We start from the raw sequence: 25,609 nt of genomic DNA, 5'->3' as shown, positions 1-25,609 counted from the left end.
GGGGGCTGCCTACGAGTATATACATAGGTAGAGGGTACCGAGTACCTACCGTAGAGTAACGGAGGTAGTATTAGCTGATGCCCCACCAACGACCTAATAGGTACAGTACATATGTACCTACTCCGTACGCGGTATCTAGGTAGGTACTACTTGGTAGGTATTGGGTACCTCGTAGGTGCTTCCTAGTGGGCTACCATTGCTCAGCTATAGGTGCACGTTCCCCTAAACCAGGTTGCCATTGGACAGTAGCGGAGGTGCCGATCCAGCCCCTAACAACGGCAAGCTCCAGCAAGCGAGGCCCTGATGCGCATCATTCGAGGGCGCCGGTGCCCGCCTCCACCCATGACCTTTACCTGCATGCAATTTTGTTAGCTGTGAGCTTTGCTTCTGCTGCATCACGCTCCAAAAGCATTGACTCTCTTCTGCTTAATCCCCGTTTACAGCCAATATTCATGTCCCTTTTGTCTCTTCTACTCGGTCTATCATAAGCTCACGCTTCTGTCCATTCAATGCGGTAGTCTTGCAGCCCTACCTCTATCTATCGACATGAAGTCAGTCCTAACGAGCCTCCGCCCCGCTCCATTGTGTTCCTCGCTAACAGACCACCTTTCTCTAGGTTTGGCCAGCAGCTCCGCCAGTCCCTTATCAAGGACTATTACTGGCACTACATTGCCTATGACGACCTGAAGGCCGCCCTCAAGAAACCTTTCGTCAATGGCAAAAGTGGCCAACGAGAACCCTGGACCGACGACGACGAGGCCAACTTCATTCGCCTGCTAGAAGCCGAGCTCGACAAGGTCTTCACTTTTCAGAAACTCAAGAGCCAGGAGATCATATCGAGAATAAAGGCTGCTGAGGCTGAGGTGAAGCAGGTTGTGGAACGGCAAGATCGCCAAAACCAGAATGGCTCTGAGCCCGACGAGGAGCTCGAGAACGATTTCGATCTGCTGGAAGCCGACCTTTCCGACATCATCGCCGACGTCCATGACCTGGCCAAATTCACCCAGCTGAACTACACAGGTTTCCAGAAGATCATCAAGAAGCATGACAAGCAGACCCAGTTGATCCTGCGCCCTTCATTTGCCACCCGTCTCAAGGCTAAACCCTTCTTCCAAGACAACTATGATGCCTTCATTGTCAAGCTTTCCAAGCTCTACGACCTTGTCCGGACCCGGGGCAACCCGGTAAAAGGAGATAGTGCCGCCGGTGGCTCCCAGCAGAACTTTGTCCGTCAAACAACCAAATACTGGGTCCACCCAGACAATATTACCGAGCTGAAGCTCATCATTCTCAAGCATTTACCTGTCCTGGTCTTCAATCCAAACAAGGAGTTTGAAGAGAAGGATTCTGCCATCTCATCCATCTACTACGACAACCCGGAAACATGGGAGCTATACATGGGTCGTCTCAAAAAGACCGAGGGCGCAGAAGCCATCCGTCTTCGGTGGTACGGCGGCATGGAAAACGAGACTATCTTTGTTGAGAGAAAGACTCATCGAGAAGATTGGACGGGCGAAAAGTCTGTCAAGGCTCGTTTCACCTTGAAAGAGAAGAACGTCAATGCCTTTTTGGCTGGGACAACGACGGTTGAGGAAGTCTTTGCAAAAATGCGAAAAGAGGGAAAGAAGAGCATCAAGGAAATTGAAGACCTGGAACAACTCGCTCGAGAAATTCAGTACCGCGTCATCAGCCGGAAACTCGTTCCAGTGACCAGGTCGTTCTACCACCGCACAGCATTTCAGCTTCCAGGGGACGCCCGTGTGAGAATCTCGTTAGATACCGAGTTGACCATGGTCCGTGAAGATAACCTTGACGGCAGACAACGTGCCGGCAAGAACTGGCGTCGGATGGACATTGGCATCGACTGGCCCTTTCCTCAGCTGCCTCCGGAAGATGTTGAACGGTTCCCCTACGCCGTCCTAGAAGTCAAACTGCAGACCCAAGCTGGTCAAGAGCCACCTCAATGGATTCGTGACTTGACAGCGAGTCATCTTGTCGAAGCTGTTCCCAAGTTCTCAAAATTCATTCATGGCACCGCCACCCTTTTTCCCAGTCGCATCAATCTTCTCCCATTTTGGTTCCCTCAGATGGACGTTGACATTCGGAAACCAATTACCCACCGTTTCGGCATCGAACGACCCGCAAATACAGCGAGCTACTCCACCAGCGATATCGACGAGGACGAGTATGATTCAGATGATGCAGCAGCGGAGGCTCAGGCGACCGGAAAGACAACGCCCATGTACGAAGGCTCGCAGGACACCGAAGACGAAGGGACAAGGCGCTTGAAGGCCGCACGGCAAGCGCTCGACGAACATACTCGGGCCCAGGACCGAGATGCCATGGAAGAGGGCTACACAGCGCCTGGGAACTCATTAGACGTAGAAGAAAGGGTCGCTGCCATACCTATCTCTGACGAGTATCTATATGATTCGGAAGAAGAAGACGCCGAAGACGAGCTGGAACAAGCTCGTCAGTCCAAATCCTGGAAATACTACCCTTTGCTTTTGAAACGCCACGCCCATCTGGTTGGGGACCGTGTTCTCAACCTCATTCACAAAATTCCCACGAGTACTCCCTTACCACAGAACGGAGGCGTTGCTGGCGGCGGAAACCAACTTACGGGCCAAGTCCAAGTTAAACGCTTCAAGGCTCCCAAAGGCAAACGCATCCATGTGCCCGTCCGGGTGGAGCCCAAGGTCTACTTTGCCGCAGAACGCACATTCCTCTCGTGGCTAGAATTTAGCATCATCATTGGCTCCATTGCCGCCGCGCTCTTGAACTTTGGAGACAATGTGAGCCTGATTTCTGCCTGGGGGTTCACCATTGTCGCATCCGCTGCGTTGATCTATAGTGTAATCATTTATTATCTGCGGGTGCAGATGATTCGCAAGAGGAGGGCCAGTGTCTCAAGGTACTATGATAAGTATGGGACGACGGCGTTATGTTTGGGGTTGTTGGCCGCAACAGCAGTCACATTTGTCTTTAGGATCAAGGAGGATGGATGGTTCCAGCAGCCAAGTGAGCAGGGGTAATGGTATGGTCTGTCGATCAGAACCGCAGGTCGATGCAAGTTTGTATAAGGTGGGAAAAGGAATTCCAGATTCCCCCGAAAATGGGAGAAAGGGAAACAAAACGGACATGTTGAGAGGAATGCGAACAGTATAATAATGGCCTACATGAGTGGAGGGTAGCCCACTCATTGGCTACATACTCGGTACAGCAAATATGGTTGATTAGTGGGTGGGATGGGAACCAGTACTATCCCTCCAGGTCGCTCTGACCTATGTCCACTGTCGTTGGACTAAGTCTGTTACATAGCTAATGGAGTACTTGCAGCACATACAATACTTCCTTACTACCTAGGTAGATACATACCGAGATAGGTAACGCGAACGTAGCATGTGCTAGGGATGTATCTGACGAGTCCGTGCCAGGTCCCAATGGACATCATACATAGAAGCCCGTACATACACTGCCCCTCTACATACGTACATACCTAGGTGGGTACGAAGTACACACATACATACTAGGTAACCTCAACAATGCAGGTCTGCCAGACCCGAACGCCTTTGAATATGTTCTACATGACGGGCCCCTCCTGTCCACGCGTTCCATCTCTGACTCTGGGGCTTCGAAACGCCTTTCCAACACATCGGTTTGACGCAGAAAGTAAGGGTGTTGCTGCGCATCATCCTTTTCATGAAGTCCATTGGAGAAGTGGGAATAGTACAAACATCGGGTAGGCAGCTTAGTCGTCCTCGATGTCGTCGTCCGAGATGTACAGTTTCTCCACGCCCATAGCCGTGGCGGCTGGCGCGATGTCCTTCAAGTCCTTAAGACTTTGCGTCGAGCCAAAACCTGCCCCGACGCGGGTATTGCTGATACCTGGTCCTGTTGCGCTTCCGGTGACTGGAGCTGGAGTCGGCATTCGCCCAATCCCTCCGCCAGACATGACATCCATAGCCATGTCGTCTTCTTCAAACCCTTCTTCATCCATGGAAAGGTAGCTGGTAGGCTTGAACTTGGTGATCTTCTCCATGATAGTTGTATCTTGTTTCCTGGCCGCAAGGATGCGAGTCATGTACGGCAAAAGCTCGACTGTCAATGTATATCTGGAACATACGATCGGAGGGGTGGGGTTGTTTTCGGTTCCTTCTTCGCCTTCAGGCCCGTCATGAGGGATGAGCGTGTCTGGTGGTTCTACTTTAACTCGTGTCGAGGAGGCACTGGTGGCACTGGTGGCACTGTCCAGCGCAAAATCTTTCGTTCGCCAATTCGCAACGCCACCATCACCACCTGCGGCCATGGTCTCCATCCCACTCCCAGAAGCAAAAACAGAACATCCCCCGGCTCTTCCAGCCTGGATCCCATCGCCATAGACAAACATGTCCAAGAGACCCTCCATCTCCTCGATTGGTTTCCACAATCTCAGACTCGCCGGGTAGAACACTTTGAATGCATCCCCTCTTTTACCACCCGGTATCGTGGCCGCCGCTCGATTGACCGGATATGGCAAGTTGAATAACAGGCCTCTGGTAGCAACATGGAAGCTGATTTCGTCCTGCCGGAGCGTGTCCGACGATCCTGCTTGAAGATTCGACTGCGTTATCCCGATATTGGGATTCGAGTTATTATGGCGCCGCCTAATTGGACGGCTCTCCGGATTTAGGATATCACTTGCGGAGAGGATGTCGGAGCAGCCATCGAAACACGCCTCAAACGTATCGCCGTTGCATGAGAGGATGTAATTTTCATGCAGCGTGGAAATAAATGTCTGAATGTCCGTGCCTGTCTCGTTAAGCAATGCTTCGATATCCACTTGGGACGCCTTTGGAGTGTACAAATGCATAAGATGATCCGGTGGTTTTGGAGGTGGTTGAGCTCGAGTGTCTAATACGCGAGGATCTTCGCGTTTGTTGTAGACGATTTTGCCTGCTGCATGGAACATGTCGAGAGTTGTTTCACGCTGACAGACCAACTGCAGAGAATTCTTTTCCACCTCCGTCAATACCAAGCTCTCCTTGTCTTTCGATGGGCGTTTTGCCTTCGCCGCAACGGTGCCGGACCACTCTGATCCATCTCCCCCTCTCAAGCACAGAAACTCGAGGGAGTTGACGGCACTGCGGACATCGCCCATTTCAGCTAGCCTCGTGATAATGGCTGGGCCCGGTACTCGACGTCGACGTGAGTCTCTCGCTTCCTTTTTCATCACTAGGTCCAGCGCCTTTGTGACGAACGTAGGAGCAACGGGGTTGAAGTCCATGGCAGTCGCAAAGGGATGGTTCAGGATCTCCGCACCTAGGAGTCGGTGGGCTGTGAAGCTATCCACTAGCGCTGTGGAAGAAGATAATAAAGTCTCTGATATGATGATGACCATAGGTGGGGAGGTGTCCTTGGGACCCTGTTGACCACGAAATGCCATAGAGGGAGGCTTGCTTACTCGAGCGAGAAACTGCAGGATGACGGATCTGAATGAATGAAGGGCACTCGAAGATCTCATGATCGTTGCTGGAAACTCTTCAATGACCAGAAGTCGGCCGCCTGGATCTCCTTTGGTTGCATTCCCCTCTGGAGAATAATCATTGAAAGCCAGACTACTGAATTGCCCGCCTCGATTCAAGAACTCGTCGAATCGAGCAGATATTGAGTTGTTCGCACCCAAATCTGACACAGCAGCGTTGTGCCATGAGACGAGCTGTAACCCCAGTGCTTTGGCAAGTAGGTTGATGGTCGTGGTCTTGCCACTGCCCGCCGGACCCTTTAATATTAGCAGTTTCTGGTTGTTGCGCCCATCCATCCTACCCTGCAACCAATTCCGAACATCGGCCACCTTCTTCTTATGGACAACGAGCTCCTCGAGATTGGTAGGACCATAACGGTCGGCCCAGGGGCGATGGCCCTGATCATCAATTTGAGGTGGATCTCCAAAGTTGTTGACATTCCGATCTGGTGCCGTAGGCTTGACGAATCTCTGGCTGGATGGCAGACTGCTACTATCAGCATGGCGCTTGAGGATCCCTGCCGCAGACACCACAGCTGGTGGTTGTCTGTCTGAGTTGATGCCGGTTCTGCCTCTATTAAATCCAAGTTCCTGCAAGGTTTCGTCGGAGAGATCGTCGTCTTCGATGGCATCGCTCAACTCGCCATTATTCTCCACCTCCACGTTTGGGGTCTCAGACTTTCTCTTCCACCTCTGTTCCTCCGTCGCTTTAGTGAAGAAGTTATGGAGTGACTTGTTCTTGTCCGCCTTGTCCTTGATTTTGGCATTCTTTCTCGCTTTCTCAGGTGAGGATGTCGGTGAGGGTTTGGCTGCGGCCTTTTTGGAGGCAGACTTGGTGGTTTTAGACTTCACCGGAGAGACTGTTGTAGAGGTCCTGCCATCGAGTGTGATCTCCCTTTGGAAACGCGGTATTCCAGGTTTGGCAGCCCGGAGGTCCAACTCTTCATCGCTGTCGTCTGAAAGGACGATGGTAGATCTGCGCTGCCGTTTGGCAGGTCGAGGAGCCATTAGCAAGCATTCTGAAGCTATGGGCGTCACGCAACGACTTTCGTCGTGAATCGATAGGGGCTTATCCAAGATTACTGCTCGTGACAACCGCGATCAAACTTCAAATGTGGGAAGTAGAGAAGTCACCGTAAGGCGGCCGATTCACGTGATGAGATGTCGTGCATCGTGACGGAGTTCCTCACACAGCCTAATCTGCAACGTATGTACACAGCCCCCGGACACTCCTTTCTACACCTAAAGGTCCGTATTGTTTGACATTAAAAGTTGCATCGTGTATTTCGCTCTTGTCTATCTTGCTCGCTAGGTACCTAGGTAGCCAGGAGACGGAGCTCCTAGTTATGCTCACCTCCGAGGGCATCAATATGACTTACCAGACGAAATAGGGGCAACAAAGGGACCAGAGCCATCCCATTCATAAACCAACCACAACCGCCTACTGCCACCATTCAAGATATGGCTTCCTTGTTCAATACGTTCGACTTCCATCGGCACAGCCCGGCGGAAACCGAAGCCCTCGGTGTATGATTTTGGAGAAGCATGTCTTCCCTCTGATCGGTGGACCGTCGTATATGAATCTGGTCAACTCCTCACCGCTCCTTTCCTTGCCCCGCGCGCTCATCGGCCTTCTCGAGGCAATTCTCTTCCAATAATGCTCGTTGAATGCTCCCGTCGGAATCGGAATCCTCTTGCCGTGCGTCGAAATCCTGATTCCTTCCCCGCATTTCGTTCCATTTCCGTATCTGTGCCGATGCCCGCGGGAAATCAATGGGCATTGAATTTCTAGATTGCTTCGTTCTATCCTCTTTGTTGTAACTGTTGTCCCTCTTTTCATCTTTCTTGTAGTCAGCAGGAAGGCCAAGGAGCGATATACTTTGCTCCACTCTATCATCAAGCGGCACAAGATAACATATGCACATAGAGGTCGAACTTACCTGCTTGCTCAACGGGACTTGATATCAACTTACATTCACCTCTCAATAGACTATTGATAAGCCTCGCCTCATATCTCAAGTCGGCATTATAAACGATCTGGGTAGATCGAGACAGAGCACAACAAAAACATACGAAGTAGCCATGGCGCCGGCCCTCGACGTGTACGACCACTCCTCCGCCGAAAACCGCTCGGTCGGCGCGTTGGGAGCGACGACTTCGGGTAAGAAGCTCAAGATCCGCTCGTATCCGAAATTTTCCTCGCTCGAGGAGGAGAGATTGTACCGCAAGCAGCATCTCGCTGCCGCGTTCAGAGTTTTCGCCGACAGAGGCTTCGATGAGGGTGTTGCGGGCCACATCTCAGTGAGGGACCCGATTTTGAGGGACCATTTCTGTGAGTCTCCAAGTCTTCCCTTTCGCAATCTGGGGTGATCGTGGATAGTGTCTTCAGGCGGAGCTTTGTATTGGGACTCAGGAGAGGGAGAGAAGTAAGCCAAAAGGAGGTTGGAGGACGTATCTCTTAACATGATATTGCCGGCGGAACACATACTGACAACTACACGCCCGGCAGGGTTGAACCCCCTCTCTCAGCATTTTTCCCAAATCTGCGTCTCCGACCTCATCCTTGTGAATGAAGATGGCGAGGTCGTGATCGGCGACGAACCCATCAATGCCGCTGCATTCGCCATTCACTCTGAAATCCACAAGGCTCGCCCGGACGTTGATGCGGCATGCCACGCTCACAGCGTTTACGGAAAGGCCTTCTCGGTTTTCGGGAGGGAGCTGGACATGATGACCCAGGATTCACTGAGGTTCTACAAAAGCCATGCCGTCTATGATAACTTTGGGGGCGTAGTGTTGGACCGGGAAGAAGGAAAGAGGATTGCCAAAGCGCTTGGGAACGGGAAGGCGGTTATTCTTCAAAATCACGGTTTGTTGACTTGCGCCAAGACGGTATGATCCTCCCAAATTCGTTGTTTCTTTCTCTTGCAAAGCCTTGCTGATACTTCGGCTTCTTTAGGTCGATGCTGCGGCGTTCTGGTTCATCAGCCTTGACAAGACCTGCCACGCCCAGTTGCTCGCGGACGCAGCGAGCGCCGGGAGTGGACATAAGAAGATACTCATCTCAGAAGAAGAGGCCGAGTTTTCCTATCCCCAGGTCGGCACGGACGAGAAGGGTTGGCTCGCTTTCCAGGGCTACTATGATGAGCAGCTGGCCAAGACGAACGGTAATTTCTTGAAATGAAGTCGCGCATCTCTTAGTGAGCAAACAAGCCTTTGTAGATCCCTTTTCTTTTCCAGGGAGACGAGGTCACAAACCATCCAATCCTGAGCATCATATTTCCTTCTCTTTCAGGTTTAAAGCCATCGGTTCAGTCTTGTACTCGCGGTTCTGTCATTCCTCAGGATGAGGATTCTCAAAATTGAGCAGTTGTTGGGCATTTTTTTGAAGCTGCTCAGAAGCAGGGAAGGCGCCGCGAAGACGGCGATGATTCCCTCTGTCTAGCCTCTGAATGATCACTCGCATTTACGAGACTCTCGGCTAATCGAGCACAACCCAAGAAGAGTCGAAAAGCAGAGGATGAGTGACTCCACGATTTGCTGGCCAACCACGTCGGAAGTTGGATGCAACCAGCATTCAGAAGCAGCAGAGTAGGGATCTAACTTCCCCAAGCCAAAGTCTTTCCCTCGTCTTGCTGCGCGATGACATGGGCTAGTAATCACGTCTGGGATTTGTGATGGAAACCAGTTGGTAGAGTTTGGAAGTACAATAATAGCCAGCTCCTCCCTGAAGACCGGTTGGCCTTGTAGATGGTCCCGATAGATCGCCTTTCTCCGTCTAGAGGTCCATTAGAGGTGGTTGACCTCTAGTCCAGGATTGCTTCGGTCCACCAACAACTGGTCATAAGCTCGGGGTTGTAGACTAAATTGACGTTGACAGCGTCTCAAATACCATCCAACAAGGAGCAAAATTTCGCTCTATGATTGCAATACACTTGTACCTCACCTCCACCCCGGCCGAACGCAGCGTTGTGACGATATGTTGAGACCATGTAGCTTCAATAGGTTGGCATTCGAAATGGTATCACGTCCAAGTTGGCCACGTTGCCCAACTTCTGTGGCTTCTTTGTCGCAAACTCTTTGGTTATACTTTTTAACCCCTTACAATCTTGGGAGCAAGCACCACAACGCACTCTGAGATTTGCCCAACATGCCGACAGGAAGATACTTCTGGGAAACATTAAGATCGAGTACTTCGGGGAGCCTGCTATGGCAGTTAGTCCGTCAGCGTAGAGAGCCTTATCTCGTCGATCAGCGTAGACTGATAATAATTTACCAGGCGCTCTGCCACGGTACCGACTGTCGAAAAATTTCAGGCGGAAACTGCTCGAACCACTTTGTCGTGCCGAGCTCCGATTTCAAAGTCACCCAAGGAACACCCAATGAAATCACCAAAACAGCTGACAGTAGAGAGCCGATCACTAATTGCTTTCGCCCTGACTGTGCTATATGATTGATTTCGTGGACTGCCAGCTTTAGTAGGGAAGGTCGGGAGGGTAAATCTGAATGAAGTTTGCCCGACAGACACCACACTGTTCCGATATGGCGACACCTTCGGCAATATTGATGGCGTGAGGATCATCAAAGCGGGTGTCTTGAACGACGTCAACATCCTCAACAATGTCAAACCCGGCGCCGAATTGTTTGCGCACGAGCGTATCAACTGGGTTCCGGCCTCGCAAGGTGCCATTTAGATTGACACAATGCCGCCACCGTCTTGAAAGAATGCATGCTGGAGATCGGGGTGGTACAGGAAGGAACAAGAAAAGAAAGAATGTAACAATGGATCTGATGGCTTGACTTCCGGATCAATGCTGGTTGAGTAATCTGGTGATTGATCTTCCCCACATTGCCAATGATACTTGATCAACGGGCGGCCCGCTATTAAATGCTCCTTGCCTTGGGGGAAATTGATATGGTCAAAATGGTTACATCGAATGTTAAGCTGGGGGGATGGTGCAAAGTAGTTTCCTGGGCCAACTCCTCCAGATCTCGTCGGAAGTGTAGGACGCCGCCAGCACAAACTCCTTCTCCAACGCCGGTCCAGCAATTATCGCTTGCTCCTTATAATGCGTGGGTATCGTAATGCATCTGGATCGCTTTCAAACAAACTTTGTCCAAAACAGATGGTCTTTTTCCGTTCCCTTGTCCAACCCTCAGAGTTCTCCACTGCAAGGCGTGGACGTTGGCTTCGGAGTTGGGCTTTCTGGGTCATCGGATGCTGCAGGATCTTTCGACAGGCCCCTCAGAGAACTGGGAGCAATCATTGTTTTCAACGGACTTGGGAGAGGTGGAGCAGGCGAATTCTTTCTCGAGGGGCTCGACAGCGGGCTCGCCATCGCGAGACTTCTTGCACGCGCATGTAGTTTGCGTTCCTCTTCCCCGTTCCAATCCTTCGTAAGCTCCGCTCGAACTCCTCGGCTCCACTGTCGTACGACATCCTCAAAAGACGACCAAGTGGTGCTGTCGTCGACTTGATTTGCAACAGCCATCACATCGAGCTGAAGTTTGAGCTCCCATCTCAGCTCCGCTGCTTTCAGCCAATATCGAAGGTTGTCGGCACGTCTATACGGTTTCGCCACGTCCTCGTGGAAGGTTTTGATGTAGTCGAAATGCCTCTTGGATCGTTTGACGGCGGCGTTGTGCATGGTCACAAGATCCCTGCCATCAGCGAGGTTGCGGAAAAACTCTGGGGTGGAATCGACCTTCTCAGTAGATGGGCTTTGACTAATTCCATGAAGCAGGAAGTTGAGAAAGTTGATGTCTCTTTCTTGCTCTCGATCAATCCACCTGGCATCGTCCATCCAGTGCCAGTCCTTCCTCTCGGTCTTGTCTGCTTCCTCCAATTTTGCTTCTTGATCAATCATCATGCCAACGTCACTAACCCAAACCAATACTGCAAGCCTTTCGTCCTCTCGAAAACCGCCCGCAAAGTTGCGAGAGGCACATTTCTTCAGGACATCCAGCACAGAGTAGAGATCCCTCCGCAATTCCTGGTCGGATCTTATAGAATTCAATCTCTGGGGATTGGGATGTAGCGTGTAATAGAGTCTTGCTGCTCGGATTGCTTGAGTCGTGGTATCGAGGACATGGAGTCCCTGGACCTCGTAGAATCCTGGTGTCTGATCGTCAGGGTTTTCCCCTGTTGCACGTTCACAGGACTCGACAGCCTGTAGTGCGTTTTCTAGAGCTTCCACTAATTCTTTCTTCATGGTTTTCTGATCCGGAGGCGGGGCCACATATGTGGATCGATGACTGTACGTTGATACGGTCGGGGGTAGCATCACGTCCGTACCATCCTCGTGCACGGCATCCCACATGGCCTGGGACTCGTCCTCAATCGGAGATTCGACCAGATCTTGATTTGCCGTTAACGACAGTTTTGGAATGTCGTATTCTCCGTTCTGTTTCTTCTTTGCCATTTGGCCTCCCTTGCCATCTAACAGACCCGTTCGGGCGAAATAGTATTGCAGATGGGCGATGCTGCCGAGGCTCATGACACTCTCGCGGTTCTTGGCCGATTCGGCAAAGGAACCTCCTTGAGGACGGACATAGCCACGTCGGCGAGAGTTTGTGCTGGTTCGAGAAGTAGTTGAGGCATTGGAGTATGAGGATCCGCTCGAGATTCTCGAGGCGCCGGAGCAGGATCGATTGGACAAGAGACTGGAGGTGTCAGGGGTGGCGAGGAGATTTGGGGAGGGCGAAGGCGATCGGGAAGGGATGCAGGATGATGACAGATCTAGATCTGTGCTCATGGCGACCGGATGGTTACTGAAGGCCTCGAACCGGGGAAACACAGAATGTTCTGAAAATAGAAAGAGAGCAATGACTGTAGCACTCTCCTGGCGGTGGGCGTGTAGCACGGACACGCACGGTAAACGGCCGACCGGCAGTGACAGACAGATGGGCAAGTCCAAGTGATATTGTAATGAACGAGGGAGGATCAAACTCGATCAAAATGCACACAGAAGTTGGAAAAGAAGATCGACCTTGCCATGGTGGTTGATGATTGAGAGCAGATAGGTGGTGGTGGTAGTGGTGGTATTGGTGAAATTGCATCGGGACGCTAGTGCCAGATTCGAGGTCGAAAGGGGGAAATGAACGCAGTCTGGAGAAATCAACAACCGGCTGGGACACCTGCTCTGCTCCTTCAAGCCAGGCCACTGCCCCGTGATCTTGATCTCAGAATGAATCTCTGTCGCAACGTTCTACGCATCTTCAATCACAGGTTGCACGTGGGCAGCAAAGGTCCCAGAGTCTATATATACCGAGCATACCTACGCACCCATAGGGAGCCACAAGAGCCATTTGTTGACACGTCAGACGCGAACAGCGCGTTCCCTCCCAGGCCTCTTCACCACCTAAGGTTTAGCGGGATCGACGGGCCAAACCGTCCAGATTCTTACCTAGGTATCCAGTACACAGTTAGTACCATGCGAAAAACCTGTCCTCCATCGCCCCGGTCTCCTTAGTAGCTCGCCGCTTTGCTCATCCTCGGCTCTGTTTCCTGAGCGATCCCTGAGCACTCCCTGAGCACTCCCTGAGCCTTTTTGTCTTCCCTCTTCAACTTTCGTCAACTTTTAGACGATGGGATCCGTTTGAGATGCTGGGGGACCCCAACCCGGCCTCCCATCTGATGTACTCTAACTCTTCAGTTGGGCGGCTCCTGTGTTGCTCTCTTACCCGGCAATTATGCGTCTCTGCCCACTTCGAAGGCCTGGTGGAAGGTCGGCTTTGTGTTGGTCCTCTTGCCAAATGCCGACAATCTAGCTCAAGGGGAGAGACTTCAAGCGCAACTGGCCTCAGTTACGCAGGAACTCGATGAGATGAAGGCAAAAGCACGCCTCTGGCGACTACGCGGGAGCATTATTCAACTTCCTCAGACAGAATTCACCGCATGACGCGCACCCGACAGGCCATGCCAACACTGTTGCCGACAAGCTGCAAGCCGCCGAGGCTTCTGGCAAATCCCTCCGGAGACCCTTAGTATAAGGATTTTGAGAGGACTGTTGCCGCCGCCAATAAGATTGATTCCCGCACCGATCTCCCAACAGCAAAGCTAGCTATTCAGGAGTACGCTGCTCGCAACAATATGTTTCATTCCAAGAGTATGGCGCACAAATTCGTCACAAGACTGGACTAGGCCGGCACACCAGACTCATGACGATATTGAGGCCCTACCGACAATCCTACCTGGTGGACCAGCTGGAGCTGTGGAAACGTGGACCAAGATCATCGAATTCTACCAGAGCCAGCATGTTTGTTTATGACGATCGCGCTAGCCAATGGACAGCTAAACCTGCGGCCAATCCAAGGACCGACGGAAGCTGAACCACAAATTGGCACGACAAGAGATATACGCCACTTGCCCCCGGAGATACAGGAGCACTCATTCGTGGCAGGCGACTTCCGGACTGAGAGGAAAAACCATTGTTCAAGGCCTTGCCAGTTCGCGGCGAAAAGGAGTTCGATCCGATTCACCCAATTCTGGACCCCTGAAACGGAAGCGTGGGCTTCTCGATGAAGGACCAGAGACAATGCGCAAACGACAAGAGGTGGTCGACTCTCGCCTGGACGCCGCCGCCCACGAGAATCCGGACAATGTTGCAATCCATGCAGCATTAAAGGATTTCGCCGAGCTGTCTTCGCTCAATCCTGAGAAAGGTAAGAAGGTGCTTACTAAATTTGCGCAGGATGTAGACAATGGCCTGAAGGCACATACTTCAGCGCTGACGAAGGCAGCGAACCGCCAGAGGCGGAAGGAGAGGGTGTTTGGGAGTCAGGCACAAGGTAAGTGAGTCGCTCGCCATTCCCCCTCCCCTCCCCCAACGCTCGTTCCTGGAAGCTCCCTATCCTATTCATTTCCGACCTCCCCTACTATCATTGCCCCTGCTTTGTGCCATGTTCCCACCTTCACGTGGTGCAAAGTGTTAGTACTCCCCGTCCGATGATTCGTTTCAGCCATAGACTTGCGGTCACGATAGGATGTGAGAGGATGCTAAGAGGACCATAAGGGTAGAATTAACTTTATACACATGTGGTGCAATTCCAGCCATCTGACTATATGAATCCATGCCTTTGACTCTCCAATATCCAAGTCAACGCAGACAAAAATCTATTCCCTGATATCGTCTACGTCGCTTTCTCTACCCACCCAGAACTCTCAAACCTTCCCTCCTCTCCATCCCTCCATGCTACCATTTCCACCTTCTCTCAATTTCTTGCAGAATCCCGTGAATAGTCCGCGGCAATCTTTCCACACTCCCTTCCTATCGTCTCGTTGCCTCTTTGAAGGGCTCTTTACGCCTTTCAGATATATTCTGTGATCCGCAGTAGCAGGACACGGCATCAATAGTACGGCGCTGACGGAAGGACGGTAGATGGTGCATCCCTGTCCGCCTCTATTAATTAAGCCTGCTCGCTAGACCCTTGAGCGAGCAGGCCACTGGAGTTGTCATGCTGTAGATTTAGAGAATCTATCGCTGAGGGACTATTACTCCGTACTTACGTGATAAATACGTTCACGTGATTGATGTACCAGTGGCTCCAGCCGTTCAAGGAAACACTACCAGTACAGTAGTTGGGTGCAAGTTGGGTGTTCCTGGCAACAACGACCAACCATGTGAGCGCGGAACTGGGCCCTTACGAGCATTCGAAACACTAGCAACTAGGGCAGCCGAGGACAGCATGATGAATATTCACGTGATTTATTACGCTACAAGATGGCAACATTGTTGGTAGCTGCCTTGGCGAAAAGGGGATTAAAAGTTCTCTGGCAACAACAACCGTATTAGGGGGGATGGATCTGGCCCTTCCCGAGCAATGCGAAACACTAAAAACTGGGAGCTGGGGCCCAAGATACTGGTCCCACAGGACTCACGGCTGGTCATAGCACGACTTAGGGCTCCCCATGCGGAGCTTAGGACTGCATAATTAGCCACAACTCAAGTTAGCTTAGCTCCTAGTCATGGGTCAGGTTAAATGGCGGGATGCTCCCGTCTAGAAACGGAAATGGAATCGTATATCGGTTTGGGGTCAAAGAAGAAAGAGATCTCTACGAATAACTTTGGTAGGGCATTGATTGTAGGGGTTGACATTACTAGATGCAAACAGGTTCACCCATGCTGAACTTTCCCAAACATCCTCGGACAAGACGGACAAGAGGATGAGCCTGACGTGTTGTATGACCGGGCTCTACTTCGGCTCAGTCTCTTGAGCTTGCTCAGGTTCACCACCTCTCTGCTCAGTCCCAAGTTTGGCCGCTAGCTCTCATTACTTAGCTATTCACGCCCTGTGCGTGAGTATCTCCCCTCGAGGATGTGGCAACTTTGCTCGCCCGTGTGCGAGGAACCAGTTTGAGGATTCCAAGGTTCCAAAACTCCCTCTTATACTTAATCGCGCTCTGTCCAAGGTGAAGAGGCCCTAGGCAAACTATCAGGCAGGTTTCGCACTCTTTCATCATTTATGGTAGCGCTTATCATTGTTTATTTAACCTTATACAGTTTCTGAATACTGCACCGGCCCAACTTCTATTCAGACTCTCTGTCCAGAGAGTCATTATCCATTTTCCGAGCGATGTCAATTTTAAACCTACCCCACATACCTATACTCTTGTTAAACTTGATTATTCGGTGCTAGCAACATTTCAATTTGTCAGTGGTAATGAGGCTCTCAGCCTTCTTGACGAAGTTCACAACTGTGCTATGATTATAATCCTTCGCTCTGATTCACGGAGACTCTAGCTATTTAGGCGTGGTTACGAAGTCCTCAGACTAGGCTTACTTTCATTGTTATTAATAATGCGTAGATCTATACAGTAATCGCTTTGACAGGACCATTTGCACGAAGACGGAACCTTCAATCCGTTCCATTTGGCAACAGTTCTGAGAACTCACTTGACCCAAACCCGCATTCAACCACCGCATCGGCAAGGGGAGTCGAAAAGCTATAGCCAAAGCTTGAGAATGGCTCTTTCAGTTCTTTTCCAAGACGCTGGTCTTCTATCATATTATCCTCTCTTTCAACCTTTCCTTACTTCCTTTCAACGCATTTTGCTTTCAACTTCGCCTTGATCCCTCTCTATTCCTCTTTATTTTTGGACCTTTCCTCTTTAACTCTCTTCTCTTATCCTTTCATTCTCTTTCAACTGACGTACCTAAAGAGTAAGCAGCTGGAATAGCATATAACCAAGTTAACCGTCATAGTATTTTACACTGATGTAGCGCATTGTGTTTGGGGAGGCCACGGAGCTCCAGCAAGATTTTTCAGCCATTCTTGGTCTGTTGTTCTTGTCGCGTCCACGTCTAGTTCCCCTCGAAGATTCAGCAGGAACTCCCCATCCATGATACCATGGAGGTAGCATTGGCCCTTAAACTCATACCTATCTATTCCGAGTTTTCGCCAGACCACAGGGTGCTCGTAACCCATGAGGATCCAGATTTAATCGTTCACTACGCAGCTTTCGCCAACCATACCTATATAACCATTATCGGTGACGAGAAGCTTTTGATCTCTCGTTCGTAGCGTTATGAACACTCTGTTCCTGTCATCCCTTCGGAATTTTTGGGCAACTCGTAAATGGCGAGTACGTTGGCCTTCAGCAGGCCTGGCAACCAAATTTGTTTCTTGCAATCTCGCACGACGCTTGCCTGCACTTTTAGATGGAGAGTTGCCACCAATGCAAATGCGGTAGTAGGCGAGCTGGATTGGTTCCATAGTCGGCGTGTATTTGTCTCGCCCTGTGCCCACTTTTGAGCTATTTGAGACCATGCCCCTCCCGGGAAGATCAAATTCTTTTCAGGATCGTTCATATTGTGAAACCTTCCTGCTGGTTCTGACAATTGAGCAATACTTCCAACCAGTAGGCCCTGTAAGGAAAGCTGAAGATTATCTTCCTCAAGGTTCTGGATAGAGGAGCTACCACTGGCGTTGTAGAGTCTTTCAAAGACCATGGTTGGGAATATCAGCTTGGTCGAAATATTCTATATCGTTGAAGCGATAGTCGGGCACCCATGATGGAAGCTCTGTACATCCGAAAAAGTTCTTCTCTCATGTGACGGCTTTCATGCCAAGTACTTGGAGATCTCTGTAGCGTTGAATAAACCAACGACTTACTGATGCATAGGCTTCACGAAAATGAAGGCCATAGTCTCTAGGGAACTGATTGGTATCCAATTCATCTGCAAGACCTTCTAGCCCATATATTTTGTCGTTTGGCTCTGTTGCCTGGCTCTCCTGACCCACTTTCATTAACGATTGTAAATTGCGATCACCAAGAGGATATCCGAACAAAACGGCTGGAGTCTTTGTCTCTCCAGGTTTCCATGAATGGGGTTCCTGGCCTGCAATCATTCTCCTTACATCCGAGTGGTGTTTGATCGCAGAGTTCATCAACAGGTGAAACTTCCGCCAATCCATCGTGTAATATCCGCACCGAAGGGTTGCTCTGCGGGCTAACATCACCTCCCGAAAGACCCATAATCGTGAAAGCCATGGACCCAGCAGGTGGCGGAGTGCAACCCATTCTGGATGATCCGGTGTCGTAAAGCCGTGTTGGAGAACCTGCCAAATCTTCTCTTTTTGGTGCTTCGACCCATTCACTTGGGTATTTAATCTGAGCATCTCACAAGCAATGTCTTCGAGAAGTTCGAATGCAAGACATATTTGTTCTTGTTCGTCACCAAGCCAGATTAGAACCTCTTCCGCACCGCTGAAAATTCGCCCCATCATCATGATCTGAGATGCCTTCTCCGGCTTATTAGCCTGGTCGAGGGATATCTGGTCTACCCAGAGGTTTTGTCCTTCATCACAATTGCGAATCCAACTCAGAGCATTCCAAAGACTTTCGTGATCGATGCATATCCAGCATCATCACAAATAATGGTGTGATCCCTTTCTCCTTCACCCATGCGTATGAAAGCGCAGTGTACCCGTTACGAGAGATTTCAGGTAGTATATGCGAGATTGTGCATCGGAGTTCCTCTTTACAGTTTAATTTATAGGACCTTATTTATAGGCCACATCTTTAGTTGGCTTCAAGCTCAGTCTTTTCAGCGGTATTGACGGTATAATAATTAGAACGGCGACTCTCGACGACGAAAAGCGGGAAGATAGCCATCAAAAAAGTTTAGGCGCTGCGACAATAATAGCGGGTTCTGTAGCACGGGAAACTATGAGCCACCGATCTCCGCCTTGTGATTTTGTGGCCACTGAGTGCCCTGTTGCCAGCGTCAGGGCCAAGGTTATAGAAAATGTTAGGTAGCAGCGTAAGGGCAGGGACTCTGCCAGGTTCCCTGACACCTATCTGAAACAGGTGCCTAGCTGAGGCGCAAGTATAGCCGATTTCTAGAATGAGTGCTCGGACTAATCAGGGAGTGCTAAGTGATGTTTAAGTAAAGGCTCAGTTAAAGCTCAGGTTAAGGCGGCCTTCGATCACCCTCTAGGATCAAACGGTACGTGGCAATTAGGTTTTTCGTTCTCGAGTAATCTAGATGGGCACTGGCGACAGGTGCCCAGGCCTCTAATATTTAATGTATTGTTGCTGTCGTCAGAGGTGTCACTCACACCTCGCCCCTGCCCCGCATCTATGAACATACCGACCTCACGGGCCATGGCATTCATCATTTCTGCCTATGTACTCACCTAGTTGGAAAACATATAAGCCTGTCGAGCCGCAACGGACGACGTCCTGATTGACTTGGAGCCAAATAACTCTCTCAATCCCCACCAATCTTCCAACATGGCCAAACGAATTGCATTCAAGGTCCATGGCAAAGTTCAGGGGGTGGCCTTTCGGTAAGTGTTCGTGTGATAGAGTTGACGCAGTTCTACTCCATACCAACCATCTAACTCCACACAGTGACTTCACCCAGAGAAGAGCTACGAGCTATGGGGTTACGGGCTTTGTTTTTAATACTTCAGACGGAAAGGTTAAACCTACCCCGTGCATTGATGGATAATGTAACCAAGTCGCGTCAGACCACCCGCTGACACATCCTCTCCGCATGTAGGTAGCCGGAGAAGCGCAAGGTGATGAGGAAGCACTAAAGAAACTGAAGGCGGATCTGAAGGTGGGACCTAGAGCAGCCCATGTGGTGAAACTCGAGATTAAGGACATCGCTGTCAAGGATGGAGAAGAATCGTTTGACGTCTCAGTATGAAGGACCGAAAGAAGTCTGCTCGCCTCCAGCATGTGCCCCGACAAACGTCCGCAGCAACTCAAGCCTGAACTAAAAGGGTTGATACATATCAAAATACTTGTAGAGGACCTCCGCGGGTGGTCCCTTCTGCACTTGGCTCTCACATCACACTGCATATCCGGATCTCCCAAGCGAGGACGCCGGCACGGGATATCAAAATAGAAATTTGAGCAAATAAGCACACGATGCTGTGCCACCAAATCGGTCTCAGATGCCTCATATGGGAGGATTAAAACTTGAGAAAGGAGCGCCTCAAGAGTGTGAATAGAGAGAAGCCGGTTTCTCCCGATATCCTACACGGTGAGCTCCAAGCAAGGCCTATGTCATCACTCCCCAGCCTTATGGGCTCAGTCTTCCAGCATCCCGATCTTCGCCGTCCTTGTCCAAGTCAGCTGTGCTGTAGATCTTGGTATAGTCGCCGAAAATCCAGATCTTTCGGAATTGATGGCCACAATGGCAAACTGGTGTTTTTGCGGCGGCTCCTGTTACTCATCCACCTCGACCTTAAACTCGAGGATGTCCCGTGCAAAGTTGCTGCATAACATACATCGGGTTCTCTATATTGGGAAGGTATCTCTTGCCCGACGAGGTAAAGCTTGAAATGCATAAAGTACAAATGCCCTTGATGATGGTATTGTGCAAACCTCCAGAGGAAGGGAAGTTGGAAACTTTGTGTGAGTCAGCAACTTAGAAAGACCAGACGGATTCAAGGTTTAGCTGGAGCAGACCCTGTGCACGGGTCGTGTACCGAGGAGTCTAACCGAAAAGGTGGCAAACGGACATCGAAGTTCCAGCTACTAACCACAGCCTGGTGCTGGCCTGGTGGCCCGGACACGAATTCGAACCGCGTTGTTCCTCCACTCGTTCCATTTCCTTTTGTAACATGCTCAGTGTGCATGCGTAACAGTGCATCTTTGAATGCCTGGGCTGCCTAAAGCGTGCTCCGAAATTGGCGCAAGTGGCGCATGACAACCAGCGCTTTGACACGCCTTCTCCTCGCTCCTCGCTTGACCCCCATGATGCCTGTACCTGTTCGGGTCCTGATACAAGACTATAAAATGATAACCGTGGATTGACATTGCGTTCCCGGCGTTCTTTGTTTCTCACTGTGCTGACCAAACTTTTTAAGACCGCCGGAGACTTGATCGGATCCCTTTTGCCTACCTTACGATTGTCCGCTATCGTTCACACAGATTCCTCTTCCCTCAATGGCCTCCTCGAAAGCCCTGTTCACGCCAACCATTACGGCGAATTTGTCGAGTGCAGCTAGGAAAGGACTGTTTTCGTCGACTATCACCGCTGCCGGTCTGAGGTGCAGCTATGCAGCTATTAGACCATTCGATATGCAGTCGAGACGGAACTTCTCTGCATCCCACAAGGCACAACTCGAGTTCTTCCCACCGGCCAAGAATCTTCCTCATATCAAAATGACGTACGCAATCGAAGCTCTATTCCACGACGATCTTACTGACTATTTGCAGTCCTCCACCATGGCCCCATCCGACTGCAACGGAAGAACAGCTTAAGAAGATTGAGATCGCTCATAGGGACGTGCGAAGTGCTTCGGATTGGGTTGCATACAATTCAGTGCGCTTTTTGCGCTGGGCGACTGATCTCGTCACGGGCTACCGCCATGATCCCAACAAGCCTTACATAATGAGCGAGAGGAAATGGCTAGTTCGATTCATCTTCCTCGAAACTGTGGCTGGTGTGCCGGGAATGGTGGCCGGCATGCTCCGTCACTTGCGGAGTCTACGGGCGATGAAGAGAGACAATGGGTGGTACGTATCAATACCGCCTGATCAACGCGGCGATCAACGCTGACACAGGTGTGCTTAGGATTGAAACAATGCTTGAAGATGCATACAACGAGCGGATGCACCTTTTGACGTTCCTGAAAATGGCCGAACCGGGACTCTTCATGAAATTGATGATTCTCGGTGCCCAGGGAGTGTTTTGCAACGGCTTCTTCGTTGCGTACCTGCTATCCCCGAAGACCTGCCACCGCTTCGTTGGTTACCTGGAAGAGGAGGCTACCAAGACGTACACCTATGCCATTGAAGACCTCGAGAGTGGAAAACTGCCGGGTTGGGAGAATCTTGAAGCACCGGAGATTGCCGTCAAGTACTGGAACATGCCAGAAGGCAAGAGGAGCATGAAAGACCTTCTCTACTATATCCGAGCAGACGAGGCAAAGCACCGAGAGATTCATCACACTTTGGGGAACCTCGACCAGGCTGAAGACCCCAATCCATTCGCCTCCGAGTACAAAGACCCATCTAAGCCGCACCCCGGCAGAGGTATTGAGCACATCAAGTCGAAAGGCTGGGAGCGAGAAGAAATAATTTGAGCGGGTGCTTTGTATCATCACCGGCGGGCAATGGGACAAAAATGCTGTTTTTGAAAGCGGGCGCAGAAGATTGAGGCGTTTCTTAGCGGCATCTTTTGATACGGCGTCGCATGTGCTCTTCTTGGAGGGCGGTTGATTCCCACGATTTGACTGAGACTTGGACGCAGGTCAGTCTAGAATTCGGCTGGCTTGCCAACATTGATAGATATCGGGTGGACCGCGTTTTCCGGCCACACTGGGCACCCTCGTGGGATATTAAAAGACAGCATTCCCCAATCCATAAACATAATCCATCAGTATCTTCTGATCTCGAGTCCAAGTCTTCCGTGTTGTTGTTTATACCTATGCCCCCGATAGATTTCCTGTGCTGGACGAGGGATTGATGTCAGAGTGCATTTCTCAGGCACAAACCCAAGGCCAGCCTGCTGAAGTCGATACTAGTGGCCCTGCACGGCCCGGCAGCCCAGTTTTTAAGCTCCGCAAGCGCGCCGTGGGAGGGACTGCGGTTTGCTGCGCTGGACAGTGTTCCCTAACCCTGGTTCGTCGCCTGCACTTGTTGGTGTAATCTTACCCAAACAAATCCCCGGGGCGTGCAGGGCGTGCAGAGCGTGCACTGCCAACGCCAACAAACCTTCTACAGTCCAACCTCGTCCATCCGACCATCGACTCACCGTCGCTCTTCACACTCGAAACACACTGGCACCCAACCTCACCGGCGTACCAACTGCGCCTCAACCACCATTGCACAACATTTTTGCAAACAATTCTCTTTGCTATACCCTTCATCCGGTCAAGCCCTGAACACGCCGAGCTCCCTTTTGTGCGTCCTCAGCGATTCTTCCGCATATGAACAGCACTGCGACTGCAGCTGCACCCTGTGTCTGGGTCCCCTGGCCTTAAACCTGGAGCAACCGATCGGGCTGGAAAGTCAGCGCTCGCTGTTTGTTATGACCTCTGCTCTCCGCCGCCCGTCCATGGTGGAAACCCCAAGCGATGTCGACCTACATCAACTCCTCGTCCCCTCTTCATCAAACGATGTCTCGTCTCAGCACCAGGCGAACTCCGCGTCCTCCGAACCCAGCAGTGATGCAGGCTCCTTCGTAATTCCTGACAACCTCTCCAGAAGCAACTCCGTCTTCTCCTTTTCGAGGGCCTCCTTCAGCAGTCAGATCGCGAGCCTGACTTCGATTAACATTCCCCAAGCAGAGTCGCTTGCTGCCACCGTCACCTCTCTTCCGAGCGCCCGTAAGGCCATAAAAGCCATTTCTACCGCTGCCGAGCAAATACAATCATGGATCAAGAAAGCCTTGAAAGTTTTGGAAAATCTCGATGCCGAAGACGACGTGGAATGGGCAGCAGCGGCTGGAAGGTTAGGATTGGATGAGACAGACAAAACTATTAACAAATTTGAGTCTTTGATCAATATGTATGTCCTGTCGATCGAAGAGCTTCAATCGCGCCCCGATATTGGCGACGCAAATCCCGAAGATCTACAGGCCGTGGTTGAACAGATGGAGTCGACTCTGGGTGGCTGGGACGACGTTCGGAAAGACCTGAAAAATGTTCATGAACAAGTGGAGTTGGCCATGGAATGGGAAGAGTTGTGGGCAAAAGTTCTCGGAGACGTGGGCGCAGAGATGGATGCACTCAGCGCGATGGTCTTCGAAATGGAAGAGAAGAGACACACTGCCTATCAAACACAGACCCAGGTCGATTCAAATCAAAACATCGATCTGAACGAACTCGAGAGCTTCATCGATGAGCCCTCTCAGAAAAGGACTACTCCAAATTCACGATTCAGCATCCCTTCTTTCGAATCCTCCCCCCTCGGATCTCCCATTATTGAAAACCCGCAGGACGACTCGAACTTGCTGGCTCTCTTCGCTCGGATGCAGCCCCTCAGAGCTTCGTTGGATTTCCTGCCTATGAGGCTATCGATGTTCCAGTCTCGAGCGGAAAAGATCTTCCCCATTGCATGCCGAGAGCTTGATGACAAGCGGGCGCGGTTGGAAAGAAATTGGACCGAGTTGTCAAAGGAGGCAGAAACCCTTCGACGAGAGCTCAGCGAGGATCGATGGGTGATTGTCTTCCGCAATGCAGGCCGACAAGCTCAGAAAATGTGCGACTCTGTTGAAAGAAGTATCCTGAAGGTCCAGGAGGCTATCCACGAAAACTTTCAGGCCACAAATCCGTCCGCTTTGGCCAAGAGGATCGAAAGTTTCGAGGCAAAAAAGCTCCATTACAGCCCAGCTATTCAACGGGTGCTTGGAATTATACAAAAAGGTCTCAAGGACCGCTTGACGGTAAATGGAGAAATCCTCCGCTTACACAAGGATTTATCATCTCGAATGCGAGATCTTACCGACACCATGGACGATCTCGAGAGCCTCCTTGAACCCGTTACCTCGCGGCAAAACTCGAAATTGCGAGAATCAATCTCAAGCATCGTGTCTGCAGATCGCTCGTTTACCAGCACTACTTTTGCTGGTACCCCAGGCAGTTCTCCGCCCTCATCAGTCGATCTTCCCCCACAAAGACACGAAAAGCCTGTGTCCAAATACGGTCTGAATGGATACACAAAGCAGCGCACCCCGTCCACAAGCCGGCCACCTCCCCCTGCTTCGGGCAACAAGCGAATGTCAATGTTGCCCCAAACGCGACGTCCCACCACACCAATGTCACATTCGAGCAGTGGTGCAATTCGTCGGGGAACGTCGCCTTTGCCAGGCCCTCCGTCCGTCTATCGTCAAGGTATCTATACTCCTCCTGTGGTGCCTGCACCTCGGCCAGAACCGACACCCCTTTCGAATAAACCCAGATGGTCAGCGGTTGTGAAGTCTTACGACAGCACCATAGCACCGTCGTATCGATCTTCTTCAACTACCACGCCAATGACAGCGAGGAGATACACTCCTCGATCCATTTCCTCCAATACTGCCTTGCCACTGCGGAGCCCCCTTAGTCGCGAAGCATCCGCATCACCTTCGTCCATGCTACCGACACTTGCAAAGAGAGACAGTCAGCAATTCAGATCTTTTGCTGAGCGTGTGGCTGACCCTCTGCCAGCGAGAACCAGCAGTTTGTTGGATCCGGTGCCATACCACAAGACCAGAAATTCGAGTGCCCCGGCGCCGGGAACCATTCGATCGCCGTCTTCAGTTGTGGTCAACAACCAAAGTAAGCCTACAATGAGTGGAGGATCAATCCCGCGTCCGCCTTCCGCCCTGAGCAGGAGTTATGGTTCCTCACAAGTTCCATTGCGAGCAACGTCTCACAATCCTCGACTTGATAACAGGCTCGAAGGCAGTCCTGGGAAGAATGAAGATCGTTTGGACGAGAATGATAGGGTTAGTGAAAACGAGGAGGACCAGACCACGGAACCGAGTTCGAGTCCTTTGTCAAAACGCACGATTACCAGGCCCAGCAGCGTGCTGGCGATGAGTGGGAAGGCCAAACGGATGTCGTTGTTGCCTGTGCCTGTTGGAAGTGGCAGGCAAAGTTCATTGGGATCGCGGATTTCTTGAAGAGATGACAGCCTCGTACAGCTGGCCTGAGAAG

The 25,609-nt window shown here is 51.0% G+C and overlaps 9 protein-coding genes across 9 annotated transcripts; 6 read left to right on the top strand and 3 right to left on the bottom strand.

Annotated features, from left to right (window-relative positions):
* Positions 1-546: 546 nt before the first annotated feature.
* On the top strand, positions 547-3,035 carry Z519_03136 (uncharacterized protein; the record flags this gene model as incomplete). The annotated part of the gene is made up of 2 exons (XM_016760889.1): positions 547-551; positions 617-3,035. The coding sequence occupies 2 exons, from the start codon at positions 547-549 to the stop codon at positions 3,033-3,035; spliced, it is 2,424 nt and encodes an 807-aa protein (XP_016622739.1).
* A 716-nt stretch (positions 3,036-3,751) lies between these two features.
* On the bottom strand, positions 3,752-6,511 carry Z519_03135 (uncharacterized protein; the record flags this gene model as incomplete). Its single annotated transcript, XM_016760888.1, has 1 exon — positions 3,752-6,511. The coding sequence occupies one exon, from the start codon at positions 6,509-6,511 to the stop codon at positions 3,752-3,754; it is 2,760 nt and encodes a 919-aa protein (XP_016622738.1).
* Positions 6,512-7,585: 1,074 nt separating this feature from the next.
* Z519_03134 (uncharacterized protein) lies at positions 7,586-8,687 on the top strand (the record flags this gene model as incomplete). Its single annotated transcript, XM_016760887.1, has 3 exons — positions 7,586-7,835; positions 8,013-8,395; positions 8,463-8,687. The coding sequence occupies 3 exons, from the start codon at positions 7,586-7,588 to the stop codon at positions 8,685-8,687; spliced, it is 858 nt and encodes a 285-aa protein (XP_016622737.1).
* Positions 8,688-10,659: 1,972 nt separating this feature from the next.
* Z519_03133 (uncharacterized protein) lies at positions 10,660-12,258 on the bottom strand (the record flags this gene model as incomplete). Its single annotated transcript, XM_016760886.1, has 1 exon — positions 10,660-12,258. One exon carries the CDS (start codon positions 12,256-12,258, stop codon positions 10,660-10,662), a length of 1,599 nt encoding a protein of 532 aa, XP_016622736.1.
* Positions 12,259-14,040: 1,782 nt separating this feature from the next.
* Positions 14,041-14,297, top strand: Z519_03132 (uncharacterized protein; the record flags this gene model as incomplete). Its single annotated transcript, XM_016760885.1, has 2 exons — positions 14,041-14,167; positions 14,197-14,297. 2 exons carry the CDS (start codon positions 14,041-14,043, stop codon positions 14,295-14,297), a joined length of 228 nt encoding a protein of 75 aa, XP_016622735.1.
* A 2,731-nt stretch (positions 14,298-17,028) lies between these two features.
* On the bottom strand, positions 17,029-17,920 carry Z519_03131 (uncharacterized protein; the record flags this gene model as incomplete). The annotated part of the gene is made up of 2 exons (XM_016760884.1): positions 17,029-17,484; positions 17,618-17,920. 2 exons carry the CDS (start codon positions 17,918-17,920, stop codon positions 17,029-17,031), a joined length of 759 nt encoding a protein of 252 aa, XP_016622734.1.
* Positions 17,921-19,241: 1,321 nt separating this feature from the next.
* On the top strand, positions 19,242-19,662 carry Z519_03130 (uncharacterized protein; the record flags this gene model as incomplete). Its single annotated transcript, XM_016760883.1, has 3 exons — positions 19,242-19,297; positions 19,362-19,431; positions 19,513-19,662. 3 exons carry the CDS (start codon positions 19,242-19,244, stop codon positions 19,660-19,662), a joined length of 276 nt encoding a protein of 91 aa, XP_016622733.1.
* Positions 19,663-20,909: 1,247 nt separating this feature from the next.
* Positions 20,910-22,051, top strand: Z519_03129 (uncharacterized protein; the record flags this gene model as incomplete). Its single annotated transcript, XM_016760882.1, has 3 exons — positions 20,910-21,133; positions 21,183-21,482; positions 21,541-22,051. The coding sequence occupies 3 exons, from the start codon at positions 20,910-20,912 to the stop codon at positions 22,049-22,051; spliced, it is 1,035 nt and encodes a 344-aa protein (XP_016622732.1).
* A 974-nt stretch (positions 22,052-23,025) lies between these two features.
* Positions 23,026-25,575, top strand: Z519_03128 (uncharacterized protein; the record flags this gene model as incomplete). The annotated part of the gene is made up of 1 exon (XM_016760881.1): positions 23,026-25,575. The coding sequence occupies one exon, from the start codon at positions 23,026-23,028 to the stop codon at positions 25,573-25,575; it is 2,550 nt and encodes an 849-aa protein (XP_016622731.1).
* Between the last annotated feature and the right edge of the window lie 34 nt (positions 25,576-25,609).

This window comes from Cladophialophora bantiana, assembly GCF_000835475.1.
Source record: "Cladophialophora bantiana CBS 173.52 unplaced genomic scaffold supercont1.4, whole genome shotgun sequence".
Lineage (NCBI taxonomy): Eukaryota > Fungi > Ascomycota > Eurotiomycetes > Chaetothyriales > Herpotrichiellaceae > Cladophialophora > Cladophialophora bantiana.
The sequence above is the reverse complement of the archived record's forward strand: the minus strand, read 5'-3'. Positions and strand labels throughout refer to the sequence as shown.